The following is a 25,178-nucleotide window of genomic DNA, read 5'->3' as shown; positions in this document are numbered from 1 at the left end:
CATAAAGATGTGATTTAATAAAATTAACTTTTAGAATGAAAAAATTTCAATTTAAGGCGATTTTCAAACAGAAGAAATTAGTTTCTATTATGCAAAATAAGAGATGGAGCGGCATGGGAGAGGGAATGCAGAATGACTTTACAATCTGATGCAACTATTGAGGGAGCAAACCTTCGTTAGAAGGGTAACTAGCTTCAATACCTTTAAAAATTTCCTTGCATTTCTATTTATTTATTTATCTCTCTGTTAAAATCAGAGTTGGGCTAGGCATAAGTACTAGCCGACTGCTTGATGGACTGAGCCGCAGGGTAGTTAAAAGAGGGAACACTAGAACCATCCCCACACAGCAAAACAGACACAATTCAGTCAAGAAACTTTCAGATACAAATGTCCCCCTCCTATCATTGTGTAGCATTCATATTCTCATATTCTATATAATTAAAACAATACCATTTATTGAGTACCTACTAAAAGTACTGTGTTAAGATATACATTGCTTCTAATTCTCCCAAATGCCCTAAAATAATATTAAATTTTTTCCCATTTAACAGATGAGTAAACTAGAGCTCAGAAAAGTTAAAATAGCGGTAGCAGTATAACCTTGCCATTCAAAACCAGTTCTTTCTGATTCCAAAACATATGCCCTTTTCCACTGAACCAAGGAAACAGTTAAAAAGATATTTCATCAGGGGCCAGCCCAGTGGCATAGAGGTTAAGTTTTCATGCTCCACTTTGGCAGCCCGGGGTTTGTGGGTTCGGATCCCAGGTGTGGACCCATGCACCGCTCATTAAACCATGCTGTGGCAGCGTCCCACATACGAAATAGAGGAGGATGGGCACAGGTGTTAGCTCAGGGCCAATCTTCCTCACCAAAAAAAACAAAAAAAAGATATTTCATCAGGCTACAAACCACTCCAAACCAAAATTTTATCATCTTAAAATTTTAAAAAGTTTTTAAATTTTAAAAAGTTAATAGCTCCCTTTCACCTCAATAGCCCTAAAGGAATTCAGGGCAATTCTTCTTTTAATCACTAGAGGACACTCATCACTAGCCTTTCCAGCTATTTAAATAACATTTAAACCCTTTGGAGTTCTCATCCCATTCAGAATCACGTTCTCACTCCAATCTTACTCTCCAATTAAACTTTAACATCGATTTTATATTACATAGAGTCCCCTAACATAGGTCTTATATTACCATAAACATATTAAAATACCTAAAGATGAAGAACATTTTCACCTTATTAACAAAATCGAGTCATTTGAAATATTGTAACTAAGTAAATATTTGAATAACAACAATAGATGACCCATAAAGGAGCAGCTTCTTTTAGAGGTCATTTCAGAGATAAAGGGAAATCAAGTTATTATGACAGATACAAAAAAGAAAACTGGAATTTATCAGTGTTTTAAATCATGTACTATTTAAGAGTATTCTGAAGTCATATGGGCCAGGGATTAAATCTTAGCTCTCCGTGTACTAGCTGTGTAACCATGGACAAGTTACTTAATCTGTAAAACAAGTAATAATATCTTTCTCACAAGACATTTATAAGGATTAAATGAAATAAAATACTAAAAGCATGTAATATATTTAGCATATAGTAAATGCATAATTAATGATAATATTCTATTCCCATAGTCAGTATAGAAATATGAACATTAGTTCATACATTTGTTATATATGTGTGTAGCTTAGGAATCACCCTATCTGAAGTAAAGTCTTAGGAACATGTTGACTTAAAATAGAATGACTAACGACTAGGATATTTGAAGCATAAAGAGTATTTTGGCTAAGTTACATGAAGCTTCTTGATCTGTGTTTCCAAAAGGCTGCATGTAGATTTTTTCTCTTCCAACGTCTTTTTAAGTTCAACAACTTTTGCTTCAAGAGCTTGTTTTTCTTCTGAATTAATTTCTCCCTTTAACCGTGACATTCGGCGTTCCACTTGTTGAATGTAAAAATCCTGTTACAGTTTTTAAAAATAAGTTAGTAAAGAGAAACAAACAGGTTAAAACCATTTCTATAAATATAAAAACAAAGTAAATACTTTCTTATGAGTTAGGCCTGGGTGTCATCATTCATTAAAGTCACTTTAATCCTTCAGTAATTTATAGAATAAAATCCAAAATCCAAGAGTAAGGAACTCAAAGGGGAGAAACAGCAAACTATTCTTCAACAAACAGGGTACATGACAGTGACATAGAAGTAATCTTCTGAAAATATAACAAAGTCAGCTAGGGCGGTATTTATCATACTACCATGATGAACCACAGTAAATATATTGGATTTACATGGACATGGATATTTGAAGGTATATTTTCTAAGGGATGCAAAAAAAATGATAGAGTCACAAATTGTTCGCCATGAAAGGCTCAAATATGATGAACTTCTAATGAATTATTTTTAAAATTATACTTTAGCATCTGTAATTTTGAGAAACAAAGGAGATATTAGATGGGAAATTAAGATGTACGGCAGGAGGACATTAAGAAATCAACATGAAACAATATATAAATAGAACAAGTAAGGAAAAACTAAAAAAATACTTTTAACCTGCTAGGGGTAGGGGTGGGGAAGGTTCTGTTTGCACAACTAAGAATCAACATATGGTTTTCTAGGTTTCAGATACCCCACTCCTTGCTTTGTTTTACTCCAGGTCCAGTTGTCCTAGGTTCCTTTAAAGCATGGTTCTTCCTCACTAGAGTTGTCTATCCTTTTAACCTGTTTATTTCAGATCGAGAAAAAACAGCTTTTAAGGCCCCTTCCTCTACTACTAACCTAACGTGATGTCCCATCTTCAGCATCTGTCTCTCCCTCCAAGGGTGCTTAGCAATCTTCATTTTCCTAGGACACTGCAGGATCTTGACCATTACAACTATAACAAATAAATATGGAAGATATTCATAAGAATAACATCTACCTGACTGTACATAATTTCTTGCTGCTTCAAGGTTTCAAAATCCAGTTTATGTAACTGATTGTTGAGGTGCTTTAGAGAGGAACGGGTTCCTTCAATTTCTGATACAATAGCTTTTTCTTTCATTGTCTCAGCCTGCAATTCCTGAACTTTCTTAAATAGCACGTCTTTCACTATGTTCAATTGAACGTCCACTTCCTGAGGATAAGAATAATAGTGATCAATGAAATGATAATACCTTAAATGTTTTATTATATAAACATTATAACTTAGGGGCTTTTAAATGAACCCTCAACATTTTAGGCCTTGAAAATATAAAGCCCTTCCCACAATTTCAGCGAGTCCCCAACATTTCTTGTAGTCTGCTCTATTCCAGTAGACTAGTAGTTTTCTATTCCTGTATCATGCACCTTGATCTGTCATCTTAATTCTATCCCATGTTACCCTAGCCTTAGAACTTGGCCATTCCACTTGTTTTGTTACAAAATAAAATATATTGGAGACACACAGCTTATAAGTTCATGAAGTATACTGAAGTCTTGAGGGTGTTACAGGAAAGAAATCACATCACCCAAACTCTCACCTTCTTTTGGGCACTATCCAGTGGTGAGCAGGTAAATGTTTAACCACCAGCTTTCCAGTGGATGGGAGGTAAGGGGGAAGAGGCTGATTTCCATGGTGTAAATACTCCCATTATGGCCAATTTCAAGTTATTAACATGATTCCACTAAATGCAGAGTTGGGAAGAGATATGCAATAGCAAACCATTATGCAGTACTTCCACTATAGAGATACAATAGATGTAAGTAATGTTAAGTAACCTTAAGAGCATAGATAATAGTAAAATGTAGTAAAATAACTTGGAAGTGATGAGTACTGAGTAATTATGACTTTTGTTTTTAATATAATTAATGTTTTCATCGTGAGTCTATATAATTTACTTTTTAATAGTAGCTATGTTTAGCAGCCAACTTGCAAAATTCCGGAAAACTTAACTATCAGCTCTTATGAGCTGGTAGGGGCTGGCCCCAACACACCATTGGCACTACCCCTTATTCGCACCTTGCCTCCAGCTGGCCTCCGTACATGTGCAGCCCTCTAGGAAAAAGAAACCAGTCCCCCATTCCCACTGCTCCTTTCTCAGGAGGCAGATCTGTCTTGACCTCAAGGCTTCACAACCAATGTATTCTAGGCTTCAAATAGATCTACCATAGCAAGATTTATTAAAAGTTATCATTTTAAAATGTTGAAATAATTTCCCTCTGTGCTCTTATACCCAGATAAGCATATTTCCCTTTGGCAACCAATGAACTTTAATATGAAACAAAAGAAGTCTGTGATTGGCACATTTAAATTTCCACAAATCAAGAAATATAAATCTGATGTAATCTTATAAAATGCATTCTTTTTCATATAACAGACAATTTCCATCGGGTTTAAGACCTTTTCAAAGATTGCCTAGCAGAGTTTTAAAGTCAGTGCTTGGTGGTGAATAACAGTACATCTCCAAAACATGTGGGATTAGGATTCTTCCAAACAAACACAACCCGACAGCTACAAAGACCAAGATTATGACTACAACCCTGCTAGAGCAGAATCAGTACACATGCTGCCAATCTTATTTTTTTCTAACTCAGCTAATTTCTTCAAAAATGTCACTAGTTTTTCATTCTGTCATCAAAAGGGCTACTTCATGTGAATTTCATAGTCTTTATAGATTTCTGATAAGTTCTAATACTGTCCCATCTCATGGGCTACAGAAAATCATGCTCTTTGGGAAAAAAAAACAACTTTTTTTTTTAACAATGTTGTATGATTTGGTCTCAAATACCACCTAAGTGAAGATTGCTGCATGGCTTCACTACTCAGGAATTTTAAACATGCAGCAGCACACTGACGAAGCTGGATTCTACACAAATATAAGTGAAACCACCGTGGATATAAGCCTGAGCAAATGGGAGATTTTGCCACCATCTTAAGCTGCCCGTTCTCTTCCCCCCTCAAAAAAGGAGTAAAAGCAAGAAGTAGTACCTACAGTGTCAGGTCACACAAGTTGCTCTGAGTTTTCAAAGAGGAAATGGTGAATGAGTCTTTTCCAGTTCCTCAAAAATTAGCTTTAATGCTACCAACATGCCAAAGAGATTAAGATAGAAAGGGATGCCAGTAGAGTTAGTAAAGTGATAGCATTCAAGAGCCTGTTTACCAGTAAATGGTGCCAGACTATAAGGAGTTAAAGAGATAGTAGATGATGAAGAAATACAGGTAATGAATGTGGACCACTGGGGGGAGTTTGATACAAACAAACAAACACAAAAGATGATAATCAGGTGGAAATCAGTTGTAAAACACGGGCACTTTTCAAGGTACGTCTGCAATATAAGCACACACATATATATGGACGACACACAGGGACATGGACACAGTAGGTAGGCATGGAGAAGGCATGGAATCTAAGGCAGAGGGGCTACCTTTAAAAGAAGACATCAAAGTTAAATGCTGAAAGTGGAGCACATGGAGAATCAGGAGCTTAGGAAGAGAACAGGTCACGAACATCTTCAGAAGCAATACATGAAAAGAGGTCCAACAGCCCTGACTATACATGTGGTCACTCCAGAAAGCACAGCCTCTTAAATGACCTCCTGCTCCTCTGACCTCAACAGTCCAAATAATTCACCATTGCTAAATTTGCTGTGACTTTTTAAAAACTGAAACTAAACTTTACCTTTACACCTCTTTCCTCCTCCCTGAGCATATCTTCCAAATTGGTCGCTTTCTCTTCGATAGACATAGTTTTCTCAGTTATCTGCTTTAATTTTTTTTTTACAATCTGATTATGATTTTTAATTTTGTGTAACCTAGAGAGGGTTTACGAGGAGAAAAGAGAAAACATGTCTAAAAAGTATTTAATGCAAACAAACAAGAATACTGTATCCTAAGATTTCTTCATATAACTTGAAGGTGTCTTTTCCCATAAACCTTTTTATCACCAATATATATTTAATAAGCCATAAAAATATTGCTCCTGAGCCTTTGTGATAAAAAATACAGGAAATTTTTTAATTTAATAATTTAGTGGCTATAATTACTTTAAAAATTTAATAATTTTTCTAGAGGTAGTCAAAAACTATAAACATATTTAAAAGTCTTGTTCTTACCTGGCTGTTTCTTCATGAATATCCTTCTTTATTTTGGAAATATTTTTCCTCAGAGCCTCTAAATCACTGGAACTTCTCCTCACAGTGGCTTTTAAAGAATCCAGCTATTTATTAGTTAACAGACAGAAATTATATATTTACTCTATATCTTATAAATTAATTTCATTACCAAGAAGTTCTATTCCAAACACTTTAATTTCTAACCTACATCACACCCATAAACACAGTAACCATGTTTCTGTAATACATATTAATAGTTTTTCTTTTTGATTTAATACTAAATTTTAAATAACTTGTTGAATAATACTAGCAAATTACAGAGACCTACATACATGTGTTAAAAACACATTAGAGCAAAAGCTTCACAGCAATGGATTTGGCAATGATTTCTTGGATATGACACTTAAGGCACAGACAACACAAGAAAAGATAGACAAATTGAACTTCATCAAAATTAAAAACTTTTACATTATCAACAGGGTAAAAAAGCAACCAATAGAATGGGAGAAAATATTTGCAAATCATATATGTGATAGGGGATTACTATCCACAATATATGGAGAACTCCTAAAACTCAACAACAACAACAACAACAACAAAACTCGATTCAAAAATGAGCAAAGGACTTGAATAGATATTTCTCCCCAGAAGATATACAAATAGCCAATAAGCACATGAAAAGATGCTCAATATCATTAATCATTAAGAAAACACAAATCAAAACTACAACGAAACACCATCTCACACCCATTAGGATGGCTACTATCAAAAATAAATAAGTGTTGGCAAAGATGTGGAAAAATGGAAACACTGTTGATGGGAACGTAAAATGGTACAGCCACTGTGCAAAACAGTATGGCAATTCCTCAAAAAATTAAAAATAGAATTACCATATGGTCCAGCAAATCTGAGATAATTGTACACTCATGTTCATAGCAGCATTATTCACAGTAGCTAAAACATGAAAGCAACCCAAGTGTCCATCAACAGATGAATGAATAGGCAAAATGTAGTATATATGTACACACAATGGAATACTTACTATTCAGCCTTAAAAAGGAAGGAAATATTGACCTATGCAACAACATGGATGAACCTTGAAGACAATATGCTAAGTGAAATAAGCTAGTCACAAAAAGACAAATACTGTATGATTCCACTTATATGACATACTTAGAGTAGTCAAAATATAGAGACAAAGTAGAATGGTGGTTGCCAGAGGCTGGTGTGGAGGAAGGAATGGGGAGTTATTGTTTAATGGGTACAGAGTTTCAGTTTTACAAGAACACAAGAGTTATGGAAATGGATGGTGGTGATGGTTGCACAACATTAAGAATGTATTTACTGAACTGTACACTTAAAAATGGTTAAGTTGGTAAATTGCATGATAATGTGTATTTTACCACAATAAAAAAAATTTGGAGGAAAAAAATGAAGTACTGATACATACTAAAACATGGATGAACCTTGAAAACATCACGTTAAGTAAAGAATCCAGACAGAAAAGGCCCCATATTATATGATTTCTACCACCATTCTACTTTGGACATTATATGAAATGTCTAAAATAGGCAAATCCATAGAGACAGAAAGTAGATTAGGAGTTGCCAAGGGCTGGTTGGAGGCGGGAAAGGAGAGTAACTGCTAATGGGTATGGGTTTCATTTCTGAAGTGACAAAAATATTCTAAAATTAGATAGTGGTAATGGTTGCACAATTCTGTGAACATATTAAAAAACACTCAATTGTATACTTTAAAAGGGTGAATTGTGGTATGTGAATTATATCTCAATAAACAAATTGTGAATGAATGAATAAATAAATCCCCGCATTCTTTTCTGCAATTCATTTAAACTTTAACATTTTTAAGAATAAGCCATTAGCAGTGACATTTAATCTAGGCAAGAAAATCATTTATTTTACTTCTTTAGGATCTGACATAATTATTCTCTTTGGACAGATAAAAAAATCTTTCTTTCTTTATCGGGAAATAAAAAGTATAACAACTTATAGAATAAAATGCTCTACAGTATTCCAGTTTCCCTCCTAAACAGTGGTAACTTCACATAATACAGCCTCAAGGCACAAATTTCCTAAAGATCCCTTTATTGCTAACTAAGGGGATTGCTAACTCTCCCTATGGAATAATCCAGTTGGCAAGTACGCCTGCAAAAGAAGAAAAGAACAAAGCAGGAGAAGTTTTGTTCTCTCTTAGTCTGTTTCAGGTTTTTCATCACTACACTTCCCCACTACCAGACGGAAATATTATTCACCTAACAGAGAAACTGAACTGAAGCAGGTAGCTCCGTGTAGAATTTGAGAGTTAAAACCACCATCTGCATGTAGCACTGGACAGACACTTCAAGTTATCACTAATGCCAATATTCATCTTCACATTTGCCCATTTGCTGGTCATCTTTAAATAATGATTTCCACTCTAGACTCTTCTGGAGCCTTTTGCCTGGAATCACTTACAAAACACCACGTATGACAGGCAAGTTGGACACTGTACACTCCAGGGGGAGCCCTTCACACCACCTGTGATGTGAACAGCACCCCTCTGTTGCCCTCCCCAAGCAGGGGCTCAATCGGAGTATCCCAAAAGTCTCTCAACATGAAAGGATGTAACAAAAAGAACTAGAAGGCAGTTCCTTGATCAAAGGAAAGCCTTTATGCTTATTTTTATAGTAATTTGTCATAAATACACAAACCAGTCTTTTTAGTTGACATACCTCATCCTTTAGCTGATTTCTGTTAGCTTCATGACGCTGATATTCCATTCTACATTTTAAAACTTTACGGTCAGCAACAGAAATTTTTTTCTCATACTCTGTGTTATTTCCAATCTCACTTTCCAAAAACTTGATCTTTTCCTTAACCAAGTTTTCTTTTTCTCTTGTTTCTTGCTTTATCCTTGCTAATGCCTAGGATTAAAAAAATATGTTAAATATATGTTTAACATGGCAAATAAAACTAAAACTAAAAGGAATTTAATTTTTAATTTTTATTATTATATTCAGTATTTATTTTACCAAAACTTCTTAAGAGAATTCTTTTAAAGAGACTATTTTTATATGAATATAAACAAAATATTAATATTCTACACACCAATATCTATAAGCTCATATTTTTAAAGGTCTCTATTCACTTCACTGAGGAAGATTGGCCCTGGGCTAATATCTGTGCCCATCTTCCTCTACTTTATATGGGACGCTGCCACAGGAGGGCTTGACAAGTGGTGCGTCGTTCCATGCCTGGGATCCAAACCTGCGAACCCTGGGCTGCCAAAGCAGAGTGCGCGAACGTAACCACTATGCAATATGAAGTTCTATTTTCTTTCATCTATCTGGTATTTCGCTAAAGAGATAAGAAAAATGTCAATCTCTTATAAACTAAAAGGATATCTAAAAAATATAACAATGTTGAATATTTTTCACATACAAAGTTGGATTGCAATAAAATTTTCCAATTTCACAGGACCAGTTTTTTTCATATTTTGAGAATAACATTTTAGTTATTAGTTTCCATAGGAATGCCTTCACTCAGGTTTTTTGCTGGTCTTGGATACAAAATCAATAGAACATACAAAGTAGTAACTAAGATGTGGACAAAGTACTATGGGAACAAAGAGATGATAAAGTCTACCCATGAGAAATCATTAAAAGGCATTATCTAAGAGGGAGGCCAGCCCCATGGCCTAGTGGTTAAAATTCTGCACACTCTGCTTCAGTGGCCCCGGTTCACAGATTCGGCTCCGGGGCACAGACCAACACCACTCATCAAGCCATACTGTGGTGGCAACCCACAAACAAAATAGAGGAATGTAGGCACAGATGTTAGCTCAGGGCCACTCTTGCTCAAGCAAAAAAAAAAGGGGAAGACTCGCAACAGGTGTTAGCTCAGGACCAATCTTCCTCACCAAAAAAAAAAAAAAAACCAACAAAAAAAGAGGAAGACTGGCAACAGATGTTAGCTCAGGGTGAATCTTCCTCACCAAAAAAAAAAAAAAAAAAGGCATTATCTAAGAGGCTTCATTTGAGTCAGGCCTAAAAAGATAAACAGAGATGCATAAATAATGTGGTTAAAGTATAGGGCAGGAGGGCAGGGAGGGAATGGGGCTATATTGAGAAGGGATGGATACAGATGAAAGGGATGAGGCTGGAAAGGTAGAGGGTAGGCAGAATTAGAAGAAATTCAACTTTTCAATTGCCATGTTAAAGGTCAACTTTTAAGCAATGTGGAACAAAGAAGATTTTCAGGCTGGGAAATAAAAAGATCATATATGGTTTTTACAAGTGATTCTGATGGCAATGTGCTGGATGAGAATTGGAGAGAGAAGGAAAATTTACCCTAAAATGTATCTTTCAAGTTTCTAAAATGGGGTCCCACCAAACAACTAATGCCAGGAGACTGGGTTGGGGAAGGGTATGTCTTCTGAAATCAGTAAGTTTTAGAAACGCTGCATGTAATAGTGTACATACTAGCATATTCAATAGATATATACATTTGAGATGCATGCCTTTAAAAAAACATTTCAAATTTGTTTAACCTAGTATTCCCATATGTCCTCTATAACAATCAGCATTCTATAATTGTAGCATTGCATATACCACTGTGTTCATTCAACCAAAGGACAAGTCAAAACTTCCCAAGTTTATATATGTCAAATGATCATTCTAGAATTTCCTGCCTTATATTGATTTTTCTACCACTTAATCAGTTTCTTTAATACCTACTTCAATACTCACATTTTTTAACAGTGTTATCTATTCACAATTAAGTTTTCATACGGGTGATGCTTATAAGTAATATCCCAAAATTTCTACACTGGAATAAAAGCATAACAGGAAAATATTTTTCATTTTCTAAATGTAAATTCTTTTAAGAAGCCAATTTCAGAGTCGGCCCGGTAGCATAGTGGTTACGTTCGCGCACTCTGCTTTGGCAGCCCAGGGTTCGCAGGTTTGGATCCCAGGCATGGAACGACGCACCACTTGTCAAGCCCTCCTGTGGCAGCGTCCCATATAAAGTAGAGGAAGATGGGCACAGATATTAGCCCAGGGCCAATCTTCCTCAGCAAAAAGAGGAGGATTGGCATTGGATATTAGTTCAGGGCTAATCTTCCTCACAAAAAAAAAAAAAAGAAGAAGAAGAAGCCAACTTCAGGATCATATGGTCAGACTCCTGCCAAAAAGACACTGAAAAGGCAGGAACTATTTTGGAAGAAGAGGAACAAAATGGTCCAATTTCAAATGAAATCCTCTAGTGGTATGAACAGCTCTCCCTGGCTCAACAGAACTGACTCACACATCTCTGCTCAACTCTGTCTTCAGTGGAGTCAGGTTGGTATGGAAGGAGTTTCACCACAGAAATCAGAAATGCTACAAATCGGGAGCCAGTTGTTAAGTATACTACTACCTATGGAGCCACTTCTTAGCACCCTCCCTAGTCTCTGACAATACAGACCGCCAGGAAATGTCAACCGGTAAAAAGGAACCACTGTGAATATGACCAGGAAGCTACAAGTTGTGTATTCTGCCAAATCAGCAGGCTGAGTCAATTTAGCTGTGGTGTTGTACAAGAATGCAGTTGTGGATCTGCAATCTTGGATCTGGCACATTTGATTACACAGAGGAAGCAGTCAGAACTTGATGTTTGAAAGCAATAAGAAGCCAAGAAAGAGAAACCAACAGCAGCATTAAGAATTAAGAGGAACTCGTAGTTAAGATTGGTTCTCCCTTGTCCCTCCTAGGAAGGCATAGGCCATTTTGTTGATAAAATGTTGGTTACCTACAAAAATTTAAAATAAAACAATAACATATTTACACATAAGTTATATATAACAAGTCAACTGCATCCAGATATCAGAATTCCAAACTCCCAGGGTCCTGAACTGCTTGCCAAGTGTCTTTCCATGGAGTAGATTCAGAATGGAAATTAACACATCTTCTCATCTGCCTTTTTTCCTCCTCAATTCCTTCTCCTTCTCAACTTCCCTAATCTTCCCATTTTTACTCACCACTATGTTACCCCTTAATGTTTTCCCAAAAAAGTTCTCCTAAAATACCTCTGAGGGGCTGGCCCAGTGGTGTAACGGTTAAGTTCGCGCGCTCTGCTTTGGTGGCCCAGGGTTTGCAGGTTCGGATCTCGGGCATGGACCTATGTGCCGCTTATCAAGCCATGCTGTGGCGGCATCCCATATAAAGTAGAGGAAGATGGGCACAGATGTTAGCCAAGGGCCAATCTTCCTCAACAAAAAGAGGAGGATTGGCAATGGATGTTAGCTCAGGGCTAATCTTCCTCAAAGAAAAATACCTCTGAAAGTAGCAAAAGATAACAACACTAGGTCTGTGTTTAATCAGTGAGGAATTCCTCTCCTCCCCTTCTGAGCTTCTACTTCATTATTAGTGCCTCAGTTTCCAAATTGAAACTTTATTGCAGTCTAGGCTTCTTCCTGACTCTCCCTCCTTGTTTCTTGGCTATTCATGAGGCTCATTTCCCTACACCTGTGATCACTACAAAAAGTACACATTAAATCCAAGGCAACTTGGACAACTGTGTGTAAGTCAAGCATTGGTTTTACTGTAATAACATTATCTATTGACTTTCTCTTGTTCCACATTTTGGAGACGGCAGGATACAGTCTTCAGCATGATAATACCATAAATAAATAATCTTCATAAAATGACATTTCTAAATGGATATAGAGTCAGCTTTGAAAAACATTTACCAAAACTATTGAATCCTGCTATAAAAGTGACTTTCAAATAACAATGTGATTTACATTTGAAATGAGTTAGATACAAAAGAGACAAATAAACAGCTGAAAATTGCAAGGATCAAACAACTACTTTACCGAGGCACAGTTATCAATGTCTCGATCTCTCTTCTGCATCTGTTCTAATGTGTTCTCCCACTGTTTAATGAGTTCTTGTCTTTCATTATGAACCTTACGAAAATCTTGTGCCGCTTTATCCAATTCTAACTGTCAAATAGAGAGCAAATAACATTTCTGTAAATTTAAGTGCTTTTACAAACATCACTTCGACAATTAAGAAAAATCTTCACTAAACCAACCTGCACACTTAGAGTCTCTGTAAGTTCATTGTCAAGTACCTTTCTTCTCTGATTACATTCCAAAGTCAGTCTTTCTAATTGCAGGGTCAGTGCCTATGATGTAGTTACACACAAAAAAATTCATAATTATCATTTTATTAACTTAAAAGCTGTTAGCATATCTCACATTAAGTATTATTGTATTATAGACACACATTTATTTGATATCTAAAGCAACTACAAAATAATATATATATTCTTTATCTTTTACCCCAACGGACTGCAATGAAAGCTCAATTGTTCTAAAAAGACTTTCAATACTTTTTAAAGTATGTTAGAAAAAAAGATTAAACAATAACTTGCCATTTAAAATTAATTAAAATAATGCATTTGGTATTAAATCTATTAGAAAATAGCATGTTCCATAATACCAAAGTATTACCAGACTTCATTACAAGTAGATTTTAAGTAATGGTTATAATAATTATAAAAATCAGCAAAAACAATACATACTATTATTTAGACAGAAGTTCAAATACTTATACATAGTTCTAGTACAAAACTTTCTTTTCTAAAATGCTTTTGAGAACCCTCCTCAATCAGGATTCTTAACCTGTAGTCTACAGATTCCTAAATGGTCAAAGGGCTTCCGAGGATCTGTAAAACTTTCAGCAAAATTTTATGGGTATTTGAGTACAGTCATTTTTCCAGAGAAAGGATACTTGGCTTTATTAGATTTTTAAAGGAGTCCCTGACCCAAAAAAGTTTAAGAACTACTGCTTTAAAATTATAAGTCTGATTTAGGTAAAAAGGTTGACACACTACAGACTCAGAGAAAACCTAACATTACAATTTATAATTCCTCACCCTAATTTTATTGTCATCTTGTTGTGCGTACTTCTGAAGAGTGAGGGCATCACTATCTTTATGAGCCGATTCTTCTAACCAGGCCTCCAGTGCTTGCTGGTCCCAGTTCATTTGACATTTCAAACTGTCCAATTTTTGAGTAGTTTTAAATATGCTATTCTGATTTCCAAAGAGAGGGGGCAGGGGAAGAATACAAAACATTATATACTATAAAAACTAAAACACAACATTACATTCTACATATTAAAAAAGAAAGAAGAAATCCTCTCCCTGTCCCTGCCCTCCAGATGTATATAACATACCATATTTACTTATATAGCTACCATACTTGTATTTTAATTCTTTAGTTGTGAAATACAGGGGAGATGAGTATAGAAAGTTAAGAACAGTAGTTGAGCCAAAAGTGGCTTAAAAAGGCTTTAGGGTAGCCCCTCCAGAGCAATCTCATTAGTCACTCCACCAAAGCCACCTCAAGTGGACATGCAATCTTAGTAAAAGTAACATGCTGACACGCTAACTCAAGCCCATGACAAGTCCCCTTAAGCCCCCTTTCCTATCAGATTGCTGCCTCTAAGAGGCCTCTTACAAAGAAATTTTGGAAGCACTTCTAATTGAAATAAATATAGTAGTTAAGGAAATAAAAATATTTCTGTAAATGCATTCATTTAACAAATCTAGATTCATAAAAGAAAACAGATCAATATGCAAACAAATAGAAATTAACATAATAAAATATGTATATATATACATATAGATATATATATATTATGTATGTGCATTTCCATATGTATATGCATATGTAAAGAAAAGAATTGAATTTGGAAAAAGCTCCCAAATCAGGTAACTAAAAACTAAGGGAGAGAGAAAAACAGGTTACAGTAGTTTAATATTAGAGTCACAAGCTGATAAATTAATATGAAAGATAAAAATTTTGAATGAGAAATGAAATTCAAAATTAAAAGTGATTTTCTTCAATGTGGCTTTTAAAAATGTAGCACTTATTAATAAATTACGCCTAGTATCATATAACAGGCAGCCAGCATGGTGCTTTGCACATAGTAAGGCTCAATCAGTATTTGGTAAATGAATATTGGGAAAATAAATGTAACAGTCTACCATTGTTTCACTCAAATTACAGCTCCATGTGCCTTTCATTGTTCAAAAAACAATGTTAAGTAAATGTCAGGAAACTAATAAATGCCTTTCCCATACAGAAAAAAAATCAATGTTTATTTGGTGAGGGAAGAGGAAAAATAGCACAAAATTTTAAGTAGCATTTCAATACATACTTCCTTATCACTTTTCTTTTCCCGTATTGAAGCCATCTCATTTTCCAGTCGCTGGATTTCATCCTTCACTCGTCCCAGTTCTCTTTCAGCAATCATCTTAAAATGTTCTTCGCTTTCAATCTCACGCTCCCTGGCTTTGCAAAGAGACTACAGAATAACATACAAGATAGAAAGACTTTTTAAATTTTAATATTATAAAATATTTATAATAATCCATTAGACAAAAAAATAACAAAGTTCCCACAAAATGCTTAGATTAGGTACTATTAATTTCACTTCTCTGAAACCTACACCACATTAGACTTTGTGATTCGTGTAGTCGATGATCTTTACAAGTTGTAAGAAAGTCAGTTCATGGAATGTGCTAGGAGAAAATGTCAGACACTATGTATTTGTCTATGGAAACTGCAGAAAACCAAAGTTTATATGGTGAGACTTAAAAAGATATAACTCATTATTTAGCTAAAAATAAGAAATGGGGGCTGGCCCGGTGATGTAGTGGTTAAGTTCTCACGCATCACTTTGGAGAACCAGGGTTCGTGGTTCGTGGGTTCAGACCTCGGGTGCAGAATTGCACACCACTCATCAAGCCATGCTGTGGCGGCGTCCCATATACAACAAGTAGAGGAGGACTGGCACAGATGTTAGCTCAGGGACCATCTTCCTCAAGCAAAAAGAGGAACATTGGCAACAGATGTTAGCTCAGGGCCAATCTTCCTCACCAAAATAAAAAATAAAAAAATAAAAATAAGAAGTGAAATTGATTTTAAAATATACTTGGGAAATGGCATATTTATATGGGTTGATCACATATTCTAATTAACAGAGATAATTTTAAAATAATTATGTAAACACTGATGGTTGTGAATATTTCCTAGGATATATTAAAACATAATCATGCCTTTGTGTTAAGTTTTACTCAATAAAAGTTAATTACTTAATATTTGTTGACTACTGATCTTATAATGCTTCAAAGTTACCACCATCAGTATTATTTTTACATTATTAAAGCTGTTAGTGTTGTAGGAAGTTTATTCTCTTTTGTCTCTATTATCCTATTTAATTGAGGTTTGACTATAATGAAATATACCTACAGAAAGTCTCTGTCTTTCTAGTCCCCAGCTCAGTGCTTTAGTAACTTGATGAAAAGATGTGGTTCCAGTTTATTAATTACTCAATCATATCAGGACTCAAAAATCCTGAGTATTGTTTTAAAAAATTCATTAAATTTGTAACTTTCTAATGAGATTTGTAAACTATGAAATAGTTACTTATCCATATTAATTATAAATTGGTATTAAAAACATGGCTTTGTACATTTTTAAGAATTACATACATTTTTAAAGAAAGGTAGATGCATTTTTTAAAAAATAGTTTGAGATAGAAGTTAGTAAACTCTCCAATGCTGATTTCCTGAGCTGTCTGATTTGCTGGGCAACATCAAGGAATGAGGTTCTACACATGAATAAATTGTCCATAAAACAGATGCTTTATTTACATAATCACTCTAAGTTTTAATTTTTATTATTTGTATTAATATTTCTAAAATGCCTTATACTTAGCCCAGTTATCTTAAAAGTCTGCTAAATACAATGTAACTTTTGTATTATCTAAGGATTGTCATTATAAATTTCAATTCTTAAACTATGCTCAAATACCATGGTGCCCTAAGGGCTACGGAAATGCGTGGACTCTTTGCCTCCACTCAAAATGGCCCCAGTGGGTTGCGCTAAAAAATTAAAAAGTAGACAGAAACTCTATCGTGTGTTATATTAGGTCTGTTTCTGCTTAAAGCAACCATTTCTCACTGCCAGCACTGTACCCTTAGCATATAATCTGTTCCCTAATATTATATTGAACTGTTTAAATGATGATTTCTCCTTTCAAGTGAATTAATTATTCCTTGAACTTGGTGGCAGTAGTGAGTCCCTCAAAGCTTTTTTTTCTACCTACTTTCAGGTTCAAGGTTATGCTCACAATAGTTTAGTTATGCTAAAGTTTCCTATTACATCTCTAAAATAAAATCACAGATGTAAATGCATGTGAAATGTTCCATGACCACACATGATACAATCAACACGAATTTGAGCATTATTGTACCTGGGTAAATGAGAACTCTTGCCTAACATTTTTGAAGTGAGAAGTCATAGCATTAATTCGATCTTCATAGTCACGTAGCTGATCTTCCAAGCTTGACCTTTCATCCTGCAGCTTTGACAACTGTAAATAATAAATGCTATGATTAACTAAAGTCCTACTAAGTTTTTTACCATATTAAAAGATCTAAGGGCTGGCCCAGTGGCATAGTGGTTAAGTTCACATACTTTGCTTCAGCAGCCCAGGGTTTGCAGCTTTGGATCATAGGTGCAGACCTACACACCACTCATCAGGCCATGCTATGGCGGCATTCCACATACAAAATAGAGGAGGATGGGCACAGATGTTAGCTCAGGGCCAATCTTCCCCAGCAAAAAAAAGGAAGATTGGCAACAGACATTAGCTCAGGGCCAATCTTCCTCACCAAAAAAAAAAAAAGGACAAAGGATCTAAAATCAAAAGTAAATCTTCATTTACTTTGCTTCTTTAAATATCCATTTGAACTTCTAAAATCTACTGATCTTTTAAATGTTATAAAATAGTGTTGTGATTTAGAGATTACTGTGGGAAAATTAGCACCATATTAAAATGGAATAGAAATCTCTCTCAGATTTGCAGCATTAGCAGGGTTCACTGATAAAATGCATTTTCCTTACAGCATTACTTAAAGGGAAAAAATGAGATTCTATTCCATAATTAAACCACAATATCTCTAAAGCTAACCAGAGCATAGTAACAAGACATAACAAAAACATAGAGCATGAACCACAAATTTGAAAAGTATTTGGACTCCACGCATAATAGCTCCTCCCTGAACTCCTATTCAAAACCAACAGATTTAGGCTAAGCTTAACAGAACAGAACAACTAACTCTCATGTGCTCAAAATCTGTTTTTTAAATCTATTTTGTGTGTCTTTGACTTAGAACCCTGCGTAGAAACAAAACAATGTAACACACAAACACTTTAGGAAATTGCAAGATAGATTCTCAGGACCATTAGAATATGTCACCCCTCAAAGCTATATAAAAGCTCAACAAAACAAAAATGTGCTTCCTTATATGCTTCCTTGGGCTGTGGTTCCCAAAGTTGGGGCTACAACCCAGGCAGTGTACAACACAATCCACTGAGGGGCAGAATAAAATATTTGAATTTTTAACGAAGGAAGAAAGAAAATAAATAGTAATTTACTCATTTGTTATGCCCTATATTTCATTAAACTTACTATATTAAATATGATTTTTTGCTTTTTATTTCAGTAATTTCAGTTTTTATTTTAATTCCCTCTTTTGTTTGTTCTTTTTTTTTAATTTATTAAGAGGAGTTCTTAGTTTTTTACTTTTTGTGTTACTTATTCTTATGGACTAAATGTGTCACTCTCAGATTCATATGTTGAAGCCCTAACTTCCAGTGTGATGGTGTCTGGAGGTGAGCCCTTTAAGAGATAAGTCGGCTTAAATTAGGACATGAAAGTAGGGCCCTCATGATGAAGTTAGTGTCCTTATAAGAAGAGCAGGAGAGAGCAGAGCTCACTCTCTCTGCCCTGTGAGGGCGCAGCAAGAAGGCAGCCTTCGACAAGCCAGGAAGAGGGCTCGCACCACGACCCAGCCATTCTGGCGCCCTGACCTCAACGTCCAGCCTTCTGAACTGAGAAATAAATGTCTGTTTTTTAAGTCACTCCGTCTATGGTACTTTGTTATAGCAGTCCAAGCTAAGAAATTGATTTAAAAATGAAGGCGTTTGAGACTACAGGTTTTCTCGAAAGTTAAGATTTTTAATGTTTCCCACGGATGTGGGTATGAAGCAGTCTCCTTTATTGTCTTCTCAAAGGTGACTCTTCCCTTTCAATTTCTCTTTGATACAAGGGCTATCCAGGCAAACACTTCTGAGAAACTTGCCTAAGTATTTAAGATGGATGTCTTAGTCAGCTCGGGCTGCTATAGCAAAATATCATAGACTGGGTGGCTTAAACAACAGAAATTTATTTCTTACAGTTCTGGAGGCTAGGAAGTCCAAGATCAAGGCGCCAGTCAATTCGGTTCCGGTGAAATCTGTCTTCCTGACTTGCAGACAGCCACCTTCTCAATTTGTCCTCACATGGCAGAGAACACTTTGGTTTCTCTTCCTCTTCTTATAAGGACACTAATCCCATCATGGGCTTGTGATGACCTCATGACGTCAGTCATGACCTCATTGAAACCTAATTACCTCGCAAAGGCCCCACCTTGAAATACCATCACATTGGAGATTAGGGCTTCAACATATGAATGTGGGAGAGCAGTGGGGGATGGGACACACATTCAGTCCATAACAATGATGATTTTTTAAATTATTTATTATAAAGTCTATTGGCTTATGATCAGACAATGTGACCTATAAAATTTCTATCACTCATTTTTTTTTTTTTTTTTTTTTTTTTTTTTTTGTGAGGAGATCAGCCCTGAGCTAACATCCGCCAATCCTCCTCTTTTTTTGCTGAGGAAGACGGCCCTGGGCTAACATCTGTGCCCATCTTCCTCCACTTTATATGGGACGCCGCCACAACACGGCCTGCCAAGCAGTGCGTCGGTGCGCGCCCGGGATCCGAACCAGCGAACCCCAGGCCGCCGCAGCGGAGCGCACGCACCCAACCGCTTGCGCCACCGGGCCGGCCCCTATCACTCATTTTTTAAATTGTGGCAATATACACACAACATAAAATTTACCGTTTTAACCACTTATCACTATACATTAAGTATAGTGGCATTAAGTACATTCACATTGTTGTGCAACCATCACCACCATCCATCTCCATAAATTTTTCGTCTTCCCAAACTGAAACTCTATACCAATTAAACACTAACTCCCCATTGCCCTTCCCCCATCCCCTGGAAATCACCGTTCTACTTTGTGTCTCTACGAATTTGACTGCTCTAGGTATCTCACACAGTGGAACCATACAGTAGTTGAGCTTTTGTATCCAGCTTATTTCACTTAGCATAATGTCTTCAAGGTTTATCATTCACTTTTTTTTTTTACATTTTTTTGTATGTGTGTGTGTGAGAAAGATCAGCCCTGAGCTAACATCCATGCTAATCCTCCTCTTTGTGCTGAGGAAGATCGGCTCTGAGCTAACATCTATTGCCGATTCTCCTCTTTTTTTTTTTTTCCCCCAAAGTCCCAGTAGATAGTTGTATGTCATAGTTGCACATCCTTTTAGTTGCTGTATGTGGGAAGCCGCCTCAGCATGGCCGGAGAAGCGGTGCGTCGGTGCGCGCCTGGGATCCAAACTTGGGCCACCAGTAGCGGAGCGCAGGCACTTAACCGCTAAGCCACGGGGCTGGCCCTATCATTCACTTTTAATGCATTAAGTTTTTCATTTTGGTCTAGTACATGATCCACCTTTGTAAATATTTTATGGACATATTTTTTAAGGTATATATTCTCTATTTAAGGGATATATTCTATGTTTTTATTTTTTATTGTATTATTAATATCTTTTATATCCTTATTTTTGTCTATTAGAACTGCATAATTCTGAGAAGCTCAATATTAAAGTATCCTACCATAACTGTATTTTTGTCAAGGTCTACTCGCATTTATAATAGCTTTTACTTTTATGTTGTGTTGTTTAATGCATATAGCTTTATGACTTTTATTTTCTTCACCAATTATGACTTTCATCATTGCATAATGAAATCAGAGCAAAAGCATCTGCTTTTTTAATGAAAGCATAATGATTAACTCTCCATAAGCTGATAATTCCCATAGAGTTCCCAAACAACATTTTATTGCCTCTTTCTTAAATATAAAAGGACATGCAGGGGCCACCAGATATTTATTGAAATCTTACATCATGTGAGGATATCAAGATAAACAAACTAAAAGATCCCAGAGGAAACAGATAATTCAGGACCCAAAAGACATAAACTAAACACACACACACTCAGAGAGATTGAAAATGATATTGAACTCCTAAAACAAGACCATCTGCTACAAATAAGCAATAAGCTAATAACTTTAAAATTAAAAATATGATTGATATAGTTGCCAAAATAAAAATTGCAAGCCCTAAAAGCTTCCAGAGATTAAAAAAGTAACCTACAAAGAAATGAAAATCATTCTAATATCAGATTACTCACCAACAACACTGCTGGAAGAGAATAGGGTGATATTTTCCAAATTCTGTGGAAAAATTACTTTTAACTTAGAATCTTCTATCCAGACAAATTATTGTCAAATTACATTTTTGGATTCAGAGTGTTTACTTTCCATTCACCCTTCTTAAGAAGACACAAGAAAGTATTCCATCAAAATAAGTGAATAATCCAAGAAAAAAGAAGATACATGATCTAGGAAGTAGATCATCAGCCCAGTAAGGAATAAAGGGAATTCTCAAGTTAACAGTTGGTAAATAGGCCAGCGGAAAAATAGTCCATACTGAAAAACACAGGACTCTGGAGGAAGGAGCGAGGGAGAGAGAAAGTATCTTGATGATCTGATAGTATAATTTAAAGAATATAAACTTAAAGCAGGCAATGCAAGGAATCAGACTGGCACCCAAGGATGCGAGGAATTAACAACTATGGGCCCTTCTTGAAACAACCATTTGAGGGTAGAGCCCAACCAGTCAAAAGATGAATCCAAATTTAAAAATTCAAGAAAAAAATACACTGAGCAAAAGCAGCTGCATTAAGGACCATTAAATCATTTTTAACATAAAGCTAATACTAAACATTTGCAGTAAATTAAGGGCATTGAATAGAATGAAGATAAAATAAACCTTGATAACATAAAAATAATAAAACCACTATTTTTAATGGGGTAAAAGAAGGTGGAAAGAAGTGTAAGAGAGCTAATTTCCTCATCTTAAAGATGAAAGATGAAAGAGCAGGGAGTCAACCCATAGCGTCTACAATTAAAACATAATTTTTTTAATTAAGCCTTTTTTTTTTTTTTTGCGAGGAAGATCAGCCCTGAGCTAACATCCATGCTAATCCTCTTCTTTTTTTGCTGAGGAAGACCAGCTCTGAGCTAACATCTACTGCCAATCCTCCTCCATTTTTTCCCCAAAGCCCCAGTAGAAAGTTGTATGTCATAGTTGCACATCCTTCTACCGCTGTACGTGGGACTCGGCCTCAGCATGGCCAGAGAAGCGGTGCGGCGGTGCGCACCTGGGATCCCAACCCAGGCCACTAGTAGCGCAGAGCGCTCACTTAACTGCTAAGCCACGGGGCCGGCCCAATAATTTTTTTAAAACAGTAATTTAACCACTTCATCTTTTCTTATGTAGTTTTTCTTAATATTAAAGGAATTTTTTTTAGCAATCGCTATCTCTTATAATCAAGTAATACTGAAATTCAATAGTTCCTTTCTTTTTCTTCTCTTAAATACAAGTAAAATGAAATTAAAAATTTTATGTTAAAAACAGCACATATAGTACAATTCCATTTTTATAATACTCCAGTTTGTCTTTTCTGTCTATATATCTGTAGACCACGATGTTTGGAATACTTCTTTAATGCGGTGATAGTCACATCAGTGGTCAACAGTGGGTACTTTTGGGAGGGAATATCTTACATTTTTTATTTTATACGCTTCTGTTTAAATATCTTAAACTTACAAGAGCTGCTTTTTTAATGTCAGAGCTTATTTAGGTGAAGTACTTATAGCCCTCATTATTCTTCTTTTTATTTCTCTGTACTATTTTTTAAAATATATAAAACACTGAGACAAATATTATGACAATAATACAAAAACTTAACATTTGAATGGAACTTTAACCTACATTAATGTCCTTAGAGCTGTATAACAACCCTTTGAGATAATTATTTTACTTATCTCCAGTTTACAGAAGAAGAAACAGGGTCAGTGCTAGTAAGTAGAATCTGAACTCAGGGCTGGATACTTCTTATTATTCCTCAGTACTCAATGCTAGATCTCTTATATTTCCTAATGCCCTTCGTTGAAAAAAAAAACCAAAAAACAAAAACTGCAGCCATCTAAATTAGACATAAATAAATACGTCGGAATATTTTGGAAAAAAATTTTTTTTCAAAAAATAGAGTGAAGGATTTTCATTTTCATTTTTCAGAGGAGAGAAAACCTTCTCTTCCATTCTATAAAGTATTATAAATATTTATTCTTCTTGGACCCTCTTCCACACAACACATTGCCACGTGAAGGAACTTTAGATTGACTGCTAAAGGTTTTTAAAAGTTTCCTGAGCTGGTTGCAATTTTATTTTTAACAACTACTCTGCATTGGTTGCTAGCTGGTGTAAATACTCCTTACAACGTAAGGTATTTATCATTCTGTGACAACTAATCCTCTGAAAAGCAGTAAAGTACACATTTTACTTTCTTATTAGAACGTCCCTCTGGAAAACATTTCTTCGAGTCACTTTCAACTTGAAACATCATAGGCAGAAACTCAAAAACAAATGTCAAACAGAACGTGTTTTGTTTATAAACACCGGCAAATAACGGTTGCTACGCAAACCTCAGAAGTCTCTTTGCAAGCCGCGCTTAATTCTGAGGAAGGAAAAAGTGGGCGCGGGAACCAGCCTTTCTTCTCCTGCCCAGGAGGTTGGAAATGAGTGCATGGAGTGGGAAAGGAGGAGGCAGAAAAGATTCAGGCTTTATAGTCCTGAATATCAGTTATCGTTTCAATATTTTTTTAATGCTTAGAAAATACCGAAAAGGGCGGGCAGGTGAGGGAAGGAGATGGCGCGAGGGAAAGAGATGGGACTGGGAAAAACAGAGAAAAGATGGGTTTACGGAAGGAAAAGAGAAAAATTAAAAGGTTGAGGTATTCCTGCCAACCAAAAAGAGCCCACCAACAGACCCCCTCCTTCCCCGCCTTCTTCACCTGATCCTCACCTCATCTTCCAGTATCTTGTTCTCCTCGTTCGCCACCGGGATGGCGAACCCATCCTCCCAGTGCAGCTCCGCCAGGAATTCGCTACTCATGATAGCAAACGGATAGGGGACCTCCGACAGGGTGGAGAGGAAAAATCCGCGTACTCTTATCGCCCGTGAGTAGGGCCGGAGGCACCCCCAAAGCTCCGGGGCAGCTGCCACCGGAGCCCTAGCAACCGTCCCGCGCCCTTAGTTACCAAACAGGAAGCGCTCAGGCCCAGAGGCGAAACTTCCGGTTGAGAACTCCCTCCCGGCATACAGCAACCTTTTTCTTCTTGAGCGCCGAGGGAAGCGAAGCAACTTACTCCTCCAGAAGTTTGCTGGCGTTGCCTGGCGCCGGCAAAACCTTCCGTCCAAGTGGGGCTCCGGATCGTCCCCCCAGCGTTCCCCGAGGGTGTAAAATCGGTGGCGCCTCCAGTCGCCGGGGGACCACAGGGTACGGGAACGGCAACGGCCGCATCGCCGGCGGAAGATGAGAGCTAACGAAAATAGTAAACCGGGCTTTCTTTTCAAGCGGTGTTTGTTGAGTTTCATCCACAGAGGACGTCTAGTAGGCTGGAGTAGACTAGTATTTTGAAGCAGAACTCACTCCCCAGAATCATTGCTGGATATTTTGATGTTCGTCTGTTCTCACAATGCTCGTCTGCCCCATGGCAGCGTCTTAGCTGACCGCAGACGTGGGCTGCGCACAGAGGGCAAATTCCCAGCGCAGTTTGGTGGTCCCTCCCGCGCCACTCCTACAGTTTTATTTTTCTTTACATTTTTCATTGGTTAACATTTACAATCTGTAATTTCACATAAAAATCTGTATTTCTTCATAATCTCGAAAAAGGCTAGGAAACAGAGCCCATGTTATGAAAAGGCATTACTCGGCGGAAGAGGCGCCCTCTTTAGGC

At 36.4% G+C, this 25,178-nt stretch overlaps 1 protein-coding gene across 1 annotated transcript in view; it reads right to left on the bottom strand.

Annotated features, from left to right (window-relative positions):
* CCDC39 (coiled-coil domain containing 39) overlaps positions 1 to 24,434 on the bottom strand; it is a 42,525-nt gene extending 18,091 nt beyond the window's left edge. Inside the window, exons 1-11 of the mRNA XM_058556291.1 lie at positions 24,244 to 24,434; positions 17,388 to 17,507; positions 15,288 to 15,434; positions 13,999 to 14,157; positions 13,153 to 13,245; positions 12,932 to 13,060; positions 8,808 to 8,999; positions 6,077 to 6,180; positions 5,644 to 5,776; positions 2,925 to 3,119; positions 1,803 to 1,967 (exon numbers count right to left, since the gene is read on the bottom strand). Coding sequence (XP_058412274.1) covers positions 1,803 to 1,967; positions 2,925 to 3,119; positions 5,644 to 5,776; positions 6,077 to 6,180; positions 8,808 to 8,999; positions 12,932 to 13,060; positions 13,153 to 13,245; positions 13,999 to 14,157; positions 15,288 to 15,434; positions 17,388 to 17,507; positions 24,244 to 24,333 — 1,527 coding nt within the window. The 5' untranslated portion in view covers positions 24,334 to 24,434. The remainder of the gene's footprint in view (positions 1 to 1,802; positions 1,968 to 2,924; positions 3,120 to 5,643; positions 5,777 to 6,076; positions 6,181 to 8,807; positions 9,000 to 12,931; positions 13,061 to 13,152; positions 13,246 to 13,998; positions 14,158 to 15,287; positions 15,435 to 17,387; positions 17,508 to 24,243) is intronic.
* Between the last annotated feature and the right edge of the window lie 744 nt (positions 24,435 to 25,178).

The sequence above is a fragment of the Diceros bicornis genome, chromosome 15 (assembly GCF_020826845.1).
Source record: "Diceros bicornis minor isolate mBicDic1 chromosome 15, mDicBic1.mat.cur, whole genome shotgun sequence".
Lineage (NCBI taxonomy): Eukaryota > Metazoa > Chordata > Mammalia > Perissodactyla > Rhinocerotidae > Diceros > Diceros bicornis.
The sequence above is the reverse complement of the archived record's forward strand: the minus strand, read 5'-3'. Positions and strand labels throughout refer to the sequence as shown.